This window comes from Pavona decussata, unplaced genomic scaffold (assembly GCF_977016875.1).
Source record: "Pavona decussata unplaced genomic scaffold, jaPavDecu1.1 SCAFFOLD_21, whole genome shotgun sequence".
In the NCBI taxonomy this organism is placed as follows: Eukaryota; Metazoa; Cnidaria; class Anthozoa; order Scleractinia; family Agariciidae; genus Pavona; species Pavona decussata.
This window is the reverse complement of record NW_028145444.1, coordinates 1,359,176-1,370,888: the sequence shown is the minus strand read 5'-3', so window position 1 is coordinate 1,370,888 and position 11,713 is coordinate 1,359,176. Positions and strand designations below refer to the sequence as shown.

The 11,713-nt window shown below is 41.6% G+C and overlaps 1 protein-coding gene across 1 annotated transcript; it reads right to left on the bottom strand.

Moving 5' to 3' along the window:
• Nucleotides 1-5,090: 5,090 nt before the first annotated feature.
• Nucleotides 5,091-10,516, bottom strand: LOC146486125 (uncharacterized). The gene is made up of 3 exons (XM_085098623.1): nucleotides 10,378-10,516; nucleotides 7,016-8,374; nucleotides 5,091-6,345 (listed from the first exon to the last, which is right to left on the bottom strand). Exons 2-3 carry the CDS (start codon nucleotides 8,347-8,349, stop codon nucleotides 6,120-6,122), a joined length of 1,560 nt encoding a protein of 519 aa, XP_084954749.1. The 5' UTR covers nucleotides 8,350-8,374; nucleotides 10,378-10,516; the 3' UTR covers nucleotides 5,091-6,119.
• Between the last annotated feature and the right edge of the window lie 1,197 nt (nucleotides 10,517-11,713).

Genomic DNA, 11,713 nt, shown 5'->3' with positions numbered 1-11,713 from the left:
ATTTGGGGGATATTCCTCAAGATTCAGCAGGCTAATTGTTTTATTATTCAACACATTGCTAACAAAGCACAGCTTTATTGCGCACAAAAGCGGGGGACGATCTTTATTTTGCCATTTTTTCTCCCCGATACACGAAATTACGTATATCGCAGGATAGCTGTTGACTACGGACGACGAATATTCAGTGCACCATAACTACACCTGGGCATGCAGTATTACGATGTGTTGAATAATAAAACTTGTATCCGTGGCCAGGTTGTTAGCCCGTTCGCAAATGTCTCCTGTGTTTTTTCCTGCGTAAGGATATAAGAGATGTCTGCGCGTGCTTATAAGCTAGACCGCCAAACTCTATAGAGCGGTTTCCAATTGAGTGTCGTAAAACCAAAACCAACCAATTACTCTGGCCAATCACAACAGATGTAAAAAACGCAACGAGCCAATCAGAATTCGAAGCAAATACATGAAAATGACGCCAAGCGCAGGAAAACGCGTGCGGCCAAAACACGATTGATTTTGGATTTCCATTGGTTGAGAAAGTTCCACGAGTTTTGTTAGCCAATCACAGAGCGTAGTAATGCAAAACCAAAGCAAACGCGAAATTACTTTCGACACTCAATTGAAAACCGCTGTAAGATGTGATTTATTTACTTACAATTATTTATTGCTGACCCCAGCCAACAATCTCTTTAAAGTTGTGCGTAGGCTTAAGTGGTAAGTGTAAAAATGTAAAATTTACATCACAAAACATCCCTGAAAAACATGTTAAACTTAGATGCTGTTAATTGTTGACAGTCCACCACAATTTTACTTTATGTGTGTTGACCGAGTTAGATTCAATTCGTCAGTATTTTGAATTATACGGAGAGCAAAATCTGGGGAGAGCATAAGCAGCGAAGGAAAGGGAATAGCATAAAGAATAGGGTGGGAGGAGTGGGATAGTACAAAATGTCTGCTATCTCTTTGCCCCATCATTCATTGGACGTAAGTGGTGACCATAGATAGCCAAGGCAAAGACAAGATTGACATATCGTGTAGGAAATTTATTTGTGTCTTCTCTTGACCACCTTCCCTTACTCCCCGCCCCCCACCATCACCTTCTCTCCCCCACGGGTCCCTTCGGTAACTTGTTGTTCTACACAGATTTCGCTCTCCCGTAATTAATGACCTAACTCCGGCAGCCAATACAAGGAAAACAGACGGCTGTGTAATAGGTAACAATTAAAATGTCCTGCATTTGGTCAGTTTGTATAAATGAATGACCATCGCAGTGATATGTGCAACTTATGCAGTTGCGAAAAGAAAGCCTGAAATAAAATGGGTTTGTTTGTTTTGTTTGTTTATCGATAGAAACCACCAACGATGGAGTGGGAGCACCATTTTCAGACATTTTTTGAGCCATTCAGAATCAAAGCCGTCGAAAAGATCAAGCACTCAACTCGAGCGCAAAGAATTCAGCATCTCCAAGAAGCTAACTACAATCCGTTCATGCTGAACTCCGAAGATATCATCATCGACCTGTTAACAGATTCAGGTACCGGTGCCATGAGTTCTGACCAATGGGCCGCCATCATGAAAGGTGACGAATCCTACGCCGGCTCACCAAGCTACCGGAAGTTTGAGAAGGTCGTCAAGGACATCTTTGGCTTCCGGCACGTGATTCCCACGCATCAAGGCCGGGCTGCTGAGCGCATTTTATTTTATTGTACCCTAGGTAACGGGGATCTGGTGCCTGGTAACGCGCACTTTGACACAACACTGGCTAACGTGCAAAAACATGGAGGCAAGGCGGTTAATCTTCCAATCCCTGAAGCTTTGGACCCTGACAAAAAGGCGCCATTCAAGGGGAACATCGACATTAACAAACTGAAAGAGTTACTGTGGGCAGGACAGGAAGGTAGAATTGCCATGGTGATGATCACGATAACGAACAACGTCATTGGTGGAGAGCCTGTCAGTATGGAGAACATTAAACTGGTTTCCAAACTCTGTCGTCGTCAGGGAATCCCCTTTTTCCTGGACGCGTGCCGCTTCGCTGAAAACGCGTGGTTCATCAAAACTCGCGAGGAGGGCTACGCCCATCACACGCCACTTCAAATCGCGCGCGAGATGTTCTCGTACGTTGATGGCTGCACCATGTCTGCCAAAAAGGACGGCCTCGTGAATATCGGGGGATTCTTGGCCATGAATGATGAGCAACTTGCAGATAAATGCCGCCAGGAGCTGATTATATCCGAGGGGTATGTGACCTATGGGGGGCTGGCCGGGAGAGATCTGGAAGCCATGGCTGTGGGGTTACGCGAAGTGCTGGATGAAGATTATCTGCGGTATCAAGTTGGATTCGTGAAAATGCTGGCGGATTTGCTGAAAGAACATCGCATTCCAGTGTTGACTCCTCCTGGTGGACACGCTGTTTATATTGATGCAGCCGCCATGTTGTCACATATTCCTAAGGAACAGTTTCCCGCCTGGGCTCTGGGATGCGCGCTTTATGTGGAAGGTAAAATATCATTCATAAGAAAGCCTCTGTGAATGTTTTTTTCTGAAAGAATCCGGACCGACGGAGGAAAACTGCTCCCCCTCAGGGTACACAAAAGCTTAAGACAATAACCAAACAGATTGGTGAGAAGATGGGCGAGTACACTCTCCAACCCAACCTCCTTCTTTTGTGAAAGTTTCAGAGAAGTAGGTTAATTGGTGTACCATTTACATATATCAGACAGTATGGCACTGATCAGTAAAAACTAGTGATAAACTGTGTTTGCAAGGACCACCGCGACAAAATAAAAGTACCGGACCCTGCAGTGGAGGATCTAATCAGCAAAAAAATTGTAAAGCAAATAATTTAAAAAAAGAGCAAGGCTGATTTCACGGTCAGGGAAGTATATTTTCCAATATTTTGAAAGGCACGGCCTTTCTTCTTCAGGGTATGTTGTAAGTATGGCACTGAGTTCGTCATAACTGTATTAGAATAAACAAATATTCAATAAAAAGTTACTAAATAAATAATTAATCGGTCGGCTATTCTTGTTCCGTAGGGGGAATTCGTTGTACTGAGTTGGGTGGTGTGATGCATGGAGTAGATTCCAGAATCTTGGAGGATGGCGAGGAATTTGAAGAAGACAAAGGAGAGCTTCTTCGCCTGGCCATACCACGACGGACCTACACTGAATCACACATGAAGTAAGTACACATATTAACCGAACCGACAGGGTTAGTAAAAGAGGTCTTTGATCTACATTAACAAGGATAATTTGCAACGGGATAAACTCATCACCGTAAGTATAAAAAGAAAAAAAAAATTAACCAGCTTAATCACTGTCGGGATAAAAAAGAAATGGGATGGGTCTTGAATGCCTCAACACTTCGTTGGACTATTACTTCAGCCGGAAGTGAGTTCCACTTTGGTATAGTTCTTACATAAAAAATGAATTTGTAAGTATTACTCGCAAGAATTAATTGTGTGAATCTCTTGGGATAGTAAGTACCTTTTTGACGCAGTTTAATCTTTGGACATCTGTTTCGATCTGTTTGTGTTTTGTGATTTGCAAGTTCATATGCAGTGGGTAATTTGTTAATAAATCTTCCAAACTCGATTATGCTTCATCCCTGTAGAAGATAAATATTAGAGGCAAACATTTATGATATTGAGAGCCTGCGTAGCTGGCGGGATGTTGGGCGAAGAAAAGTTGGTCGAAGAAGCAGCGAAGCCGAGAGGGGAATGGGGAAAGGCATTTTGAAATCTTTCGGCTTTGGCCGCCAAAACTTTGTATTCGCGCGCGGACAATACCGCCAGCCACGCAGGCTACGATGTTAGTAACAATGACATATGAATGACTATTACATGTAGTAGTAAAAAAATGTCACAGCGTACAGGAGTTCCCGGGTTGGAGGTTATCTGGGCGTTACCTTCGGGGTTTTTCGTTAGTGTAGATTGCAACTTGTTTCCGCCATTGTAACAAATGAGTAATGATACGCGATGACTTTCGAGTTCTGCACACTGCTTTTAAAAGACTACTCTATGCTGATGAGTCCTAGAATTGGCGAAACAGCTGTCCACGTCTGCCACTCCTCTAGTGCTACGGCTGTGCGCATGCGTAAGGTACTGGCCATACCATAAAGATGGTATAGTGTGATTCTTGTAGTCTATAGCTTGTCTTTTGCCTTCCCCAAGGATGTAGTTTGATGTATATATTTTCAATTTTCAGATATGTTGCAGAAGTGTTTGGCTACGTCCACAGGCATAAAAAACAGATCGGCGGGTATAAAATCACGTGGGCACCTACTGTTTTACGCCATTTTAGCGCTCATTTCGTTCCCATGCCCTCAACGGGGAAGAAAGAGGAAGGAGAAGAAGAAGACGACGGAGAAAATTTAGAGGAATCTTTAAGGCGCATGCGTAGATTGTCGGTCCGGCGTCTGTCCCATCCATTCATTTAGAAATGCGATGTTTGTGAATATTTCCCTTTCGTTCAGTAGGATAATCAGTCATGTTTTTAGCGTTCAAACAATTAATTTATTACCATTTGTATATGTACTCGTATGTAGAATTAATCCCATAAGTATGCTTTTTTCATAACCCTTCCGTCATAAGCACATTTGACCAGTGTCGTAGATTTTCAGCGGAATAAAGTAACCATTCCTTGCGTTTTCAAACTCTCGCCACAAGACTGTCGTAGGAAGTGGAATCGGCTGCATTCATAGTATTCCTAATCCTTCTGTACTTGTTCTGTATTTAATTAACAATATGAAGGGTATGCGACTTTTGTTCTAGTTATTCATTATTAAAGGACCAAAGCTACAAAAAAGAATAAAATACTTGTTATTTTCTCTTGATCAAAGCCAACTTGAGAGCTCTTTCTTCTTGGTATGCGGTAGCCTGCGAGCAAGCTCTCTTGGGGGTGGTGGGCGGGAGGGCAAAACCCACCCGCCCCCCGCCCCCAAGAGAGCTTGCTCGCAGGCTAGGTATGCGGACTCTTAACCTTATGGGATAAAAACAATCTTGTTCTCGTACAGGGAGCCGAAGTATGCCTTTGTCGCTAAGTGAAAAAATTATACATTTATCATTTATTCCCCAGGCTTAAAACATAGCATTTCTTTCAACAAGTAACTTTATTGGCATGAACATAAACATACTCATTATTTCAAAAGGATACAACTTAACTAAACACCTAAATTACAGTAGCGAGTATTCATGAAATGAACTTGATCAAATGCTTATTTTTGTAACGATTACTGCTACGACTAAATGCCACACAAATCGATGGTATGTAACCTGAATGCATTTAAAATTTAAACCTCGTTGTTCCATTACTGTGGACGCTTGGGGGAATCACTTTTTTTATAACATATGTTGTTTACCATTTGTAGATAAAAAAAAACCGGTTGGGTTGTCGGCTGAATGAATAATGATAACCCTTTTCTTTCTTAAAAGAGTGTAACAACCGAACAAGAAGGCGCAGCTGCAGGGTACGGGATATTTTGAGGTACCGTTCCGAAGGGGAATAGAGTAATACTTCTGAAAGTTCGCCTAAACTGATACCGGATGAAATATACGTGAAATTTAAATAGTATCCGCGCACTTAATGGCTTCATAACTCTATTTCTTTTACGCTGTAAAAAAGTTCTTACTTACTTGCCTTTTGGTTATCAACCGAAATAATTACGGATTTTCCACGGATCCATAATTTGTACCAGATACCTCTAACTCGCTCAATATGTAGCCACGATTAAACCTTATACATCTATACTTTTAATATCGATTCATTGAATAATTATATCATCAATAATACACGAAAATTAGGTTATTTTTCTGTACTCAAATAAAATAATTTCATTTTTAAAAAAATCAGCATTACTATCGCTGCTTTTTCTTTGCCAGTTGTCTCTCCAAGTTGCGGACATAAATTTTGCGTAATGTTCTGCTTTAAAGAGCAATGTTCTATAAGCTAAAAATGAGATATAAACTAAAACTGAAGAAATACAGAGAGAACAACTTTCGATCACTTTAAAACAGTTGGGCGAATTTCTAAACAGTTACTGTGATCGCGCGCAAAATTTGAGTACACTGAACTAAAACATCGTCTATCCTTCAATCAAGTTCAATCGACTTGTTATCAGAATCAACTAAACTGCATCGAGGAATTTCTTCTCCGCCTCAAAACTTGTCCTGTGGAGATCTTTTTAACCGGTTGGCGCACTCGAGCTTCATCGGGCACAGCAGACAGAGGAGGAATGGGCTCCAGGTGAGCAGTGAAGTGACGTAACATGGGCGGCTCCCACGTAATTTGGTAACCACAAACCTTTGCGCGGTTCTTATACACATGCGCGCAGACTTCGGCAACATACCTGCAAGAAGGGGAAAACACAGTGTAATGTTGTATTTCGTTCGTGTTCAATGCAAGTGGCGGCACAAAGGGATACAACGACAATTTATTTATTTATTTATTTATTTATTTACCTGGCCGGGGCGCTTTCAATTAGCCAAAATTTTCGACAGGAAATTCCGGAAACTTACCCTGCCAAATGGAAAGGCTTATTCCATTAATTCCAAACTTGAAAATCTCATTGGTAAATAAAAACACTCATGTGAAAACGAAAAAGACAACAAAGAATAATTTTTTGTGCAAATAGAACGATAATTTCCGTTCCGACTGGTTGACACGGAAAAGTGGTACCTCTGAAGGTCGTGGGTTTGTTACGTGAAATTTCCGTTTGATTCGCCCGCTCCATTTTCAGTTTAACCGATTAAACCAAAAATTTTGGCTAAACGGAAAACAAATGAAAAACATTTGAGGTTTTTGAGGCAAACGAGGACAAATTGAGAGTAAGCGCAACTGATTGTGAAGCCAGCACTAATCTCACACAGCGGAGACAGCGCTATAAGTATATTTTTTTCTTAAACCTGCTCTGAGTACAATAGCTTTAAAATTTATAAAGCTGACCCAAGAATTTAGAATCCTGATTAGTAGAGGCTCCCGAGTTTTAGTAATATGATTAGACAATAAACGCATCTTACCTCATATGAGATTCAGTGTAGGTTCGGCGGGGAATTGCCAAACGGAACAATTCCTCGTGCTCTATCTCGTCTTCGAACACGTTATCATCAATGTCGTCTTCATCTTCCGGGTTTTCTCCTTCAGTCGAAGTGTCAGCGTTATGACCGTGCTTTCCCATACTTCCTAACATTACCGCTCCAACTTCTGCCCCACGAATCCCCCCTTCGATGTAAAGCGCGCACCCAAGTGCCCACGCGGGAAACTGCTCTCGGGGAATGTGCGGCAGCATTGCGCCTGCGTCAATGTAAACCGCGTGACCACCGGGTGGTGTGACAATAGGCACGTGGTTTTGTACCATGAGGTCTCCAAGGAACTTGACAAAGCCGACTTGATAGCGTAAGTAATCTTCCTCTACAACTTCGTTTAGCCCCACCGCAATGGCTTCTAGATCGCGTCCCGCCAACCCGCCATATGTCGTGAAACCCTCGGTTATCAAGAGCTCCTTGCGGCAATTTGCGGCGAGCTCTCCATCGTTGACCGCCAAAAACCCGCCAATGTTCGCCAGGCCGTCCTTTTTCGCCGACATGGTGCAGCCGTCCCCGTAAGAGAAAATCTCTCGCGCGATGTCTTTAGGCGTGCGATTGGCGTAACCTTCTTCTTTGATCTTGATGAACCAGGCATTTTCAGCAAAGCGACAGGCATCAAAGAACAGCGGAATGCCATAGGCGCGGCACAGTTTCGACACTGCCTTGATGTTCTCCATGCTGACTGGTTCACCACCCACCATGTTGTTTGTAATGGTGATCATTACAAGTGGAATCTTCGTTCGACATTTCGCAAGCATCTCCTCCAGCTTTTCCACGTTCATGTTTCCTTTAAATGGCACATCTTTACTGGGCTCCATAGCTTCAGGTGTTAAAAAATTCTTTGCCTTGCCTCCTTGGGCCTCAATATTCGCCATGGTCGTAGCAAAGTGCGCGTTGTTAGGCACTATATCCCCTTCTTTCACGGTGCACCGGAAGAGAATGCGCTCCGCCGCGCGCCCTTGATGGGTGGGAATCACGTGACGGTATCCAAAGATCTCCTTGACAACCGCTTCAAATTTCCGGTAACTCGGAGAGCCTGCGTACGACTCGTCCCCAAGCATAAGCGCTGCCCACTGTTCTGAGCTCATCGCCCCAGTCCCCGAGTCTGTGAGCAGATCGATCATGATGTTCTCAGAGTCCAAGAGGTACAAATTGTAGTTAGCTTGTTTCAGGTGCTTTATTCGTTCGTCTCGGGTTGTCTGCTTGATTTTATCCACGGATTTGATTCTGAATGGCTCAAAGAACGTTGTAAATTTGTGTTCCTGCATGATGCTTTGGTGGCTTCACTTCACACTGAAGACAAGAAAAAGTAAACGAGCTCGGTCATATTTCACTGTCTACAAAACATAACACGTTTAAAAAATAACAACACTTCCATGCCATAATGATCTTCAGAGCCTTTGTTTCGTTTGGCGCCCACTTACAAACAATCGCTCGTGTACAATTTGGATTTCGAAATATAAAAACAAACAAAAAAACTGAGGAAAAAAAAGACCGCTAAAAAATTTACCAACTCAGACAAGTTACAATTGTGGTCTCTTACGCGAGTACACAACGGTTGTTTGTCACGCAACACCTGTCACGCGACGTCCCTCCTTATTACCAGCAGCATTTTCGTTCGCAATCCTTTGCCATTTATTCACTCCATAGACCACATCCAGTGGGGACTGGGGAGGAGTGTTTTGTGACGATTCAAATATTAAACTGGAACTCATTCACACTTTGTTTATTTATTTACTGGGTAGGTCAGTCACTCAATACGAAGCATTTTAGACCGCTCTAAAAATAATAAATAAATAAATAAATAAATTAATAAATAAATAAATAAATAAATAAATAAAATAAAAATAAAAAAAGGTTAATAGATGTTAAAAGTTGCACTTTTAATGCAGCCAGTCAACTGGACAACACAACTTCCCTTGGGAGATTGTTCCATTCTGAAATTTTCCTTGGATATAAAGAGTACTTGTAATAATCTCTTGTACATATCGGCTGCTTGTAAGCATACTCTTTGGAGCGAGTTGAGTACAAATGATCTACTGGTTGGAGTTTGATATCTTCATAAAAGACAAGCTTGTTTCGCACTTTATACAGCATTGATAATTGAATCTTACAATGAATTGGAATTCTAAAGGTAATAGGCAGGTGTACCGATCGCTGGAAAAACGAACGTGGAACAAGTCACCATTGTTTTTTGTTTAGATCAGTGACAGTTGCATGACTACTGGCTCCTCTTGAAAATTGCTTCACATACCACAGGGATAAAATGATAACCATCGACCTATCTTGTGAAGGACTCATTTTTCTCCCATAACGTTCTTTTATATTCTTTTTATTTTTTCATAAGATTGCATGTAAAAAGCCAGCGGAACGTCCAAAAGCGAGCGCGGAACACGTGACGCATGCGTGGCGGGAAAGAGCTTATCTTTCCTGCCATGCGTGTTTCACGTTCTGATACGCCTTTAAAACCGTATAAGGAAAACCCGTACACGCAAACTCCAAAAATGGATTAAAAACAGCAGGAATGTAGGGAATTGTTGTCTTTTGTCTAGAGATGTGCGGATAGGGTGGAGACAAGTAAAAATTTCAAACTGTTAAATTAATGTTTGACAGGAAAAATATGCGGGCGGATGTGACGTTGGCCAAGCGTTTTCAAAATCCACACGAAACAGATCACAATGCTTGACAATCATGACTGAAGGATTGCCATTGTTGAAAGCAATTCATAAGGCGATTAACAGTACCTTGGCCTTGATTGAGATACTTACACTACACAATGACTTTTGTTGTCTGTGACACATACTCGACTCACTGGGAAAATTTCTCGGCTGGTTGCCCACAATTGCGCATCTATTACTGGATATTTTCATTGTGCCGGATGTCGGTTGTCGTTGATGTCCTCTCCATGCTTGATTAGACATAATTGCTTGTTTTCTAGTTTGTTCCGGTCTCATTTTGATGCAGATATTTCCCATAGAAAATAATACACAAGGCCAGAGACGGAAAATGCATATTTGAACTCTGTAATTCCTTTCGATCTGAATTTTGCCCTCCCCTTAATATACTGATCTGTCAGTCTGTCTATCGCTTATGCTACACCATATCACAGGACCGTCGCTTTGATAGGTATAAAAAAGTTAATACACAAACAAACCAAATTGAAACAAAATGATTTTGTGAAAACACCACTTAACTCGTTGAAATGTATCACTCTTTTGCCAGCTGAAATCACGGCGTGATTGAAAATGTCAAGCGAGCTGAAACTACGCCTTTAAAGATTTTTCAAATTTTCTTACCTTGATTGCCTTCTACAACAGCAGCTTGCTTCGGAGATGAGTCAGTGAAATGTGTCTTCGTAAATCCGGATACCCTTCGTTTCAGCTTAGTAAATGTGCGCGTCTTTAAAATTGCAAAGAACGTGTCACACAGGCCTGGTACTCAAATGACGAAACCGGCCCTCTGGGAATACCCATACGTCACGCATTCTTTAAATAACAGATTTTTTTTTCCCTCTCGATAATCTTCCTAGTGCAGTATTTTTACAAGGTTTGACGGTCAATGAACAGAAAAAAAAACTTAAAAATACGTCGCTTCTCCAGAACAGGTCGAATAGCGCTGTTTAAGGGTGCGTTTCTTTGGGAAAATCCGAATCCGGATTTTTGATCCAAGATCACTCGGATCATCGTGCATCAAAGGAACCGACGAATCCTTACCCAGAGTGGATTCGTCGGTTCCCTTGATACACCATGATCCGAGTGATCTTGGACCAAAAATCCGGATTCCGATTTTCCCAAAGAAACGCACCCTAACGCACAGACATCTCGATAGTGAAGTCATAAATATGCGAATGGCTGGCTTCGACTCCGTGCTGGGGGCATACCCAACTCTGAGAGCAAAGTAAAAGAAAGAAAAACAAAACATAACAGAAAACAAATAAAAAACCAAAATAACTCAACCAGACCTCTCCCCCCCCCCCCCCAACAAAAAAAAAATTAAAAAAAAAAAAAAAATAATAATAATAAATAAAAATAAATAAATAAATAAATGAATAAAATTTTTCAAAACAGTCGGTTTACGAGTAGCAAGGAGACCTAAAAAAGGGTTGACTTTTTCAAAGCACTTGAAGTAAGCTAAGGTTGCAATAGTCTTCTTAATTTTCTTAACAAAATCTGCCTTTTGAGATCCCCCTCGGCCTCAGAATTTCCAACTACTTTTCGTGGTGGGCCGGAGCCGCAAACCCGGATATTTTATTGAAACATTTTTCTAACGATCAAAATGGAGCACACCTTTTACAAAATTACCTAGTCAGCCGTTAGTCTAGCCTGATTCTCAGACGGGTTGGGTGTTCCTGTTTTTGGCATCTCACTATTGCAGGTCAAAATAGGTCACAGGGAAATGTTGTGATACATGGCATGGGGAAGATGAGAATACAGACAGGAAGCAGTTCATTTATTTTTGGATCTTCAGTTGAAGGGGTGAGAGCATAACATCCAATTTTGGGTCGATTTTTCGTTTTGCTCAAGTGTCTGAATTTGTGCGTGTGGCCTTTAATTTAATCAATGAACATCGCTCTTTCTAGTTTCGCTCTGATTACACTCCGAGGCTGAAAGTTATTATTTTTAGCAATTTGAG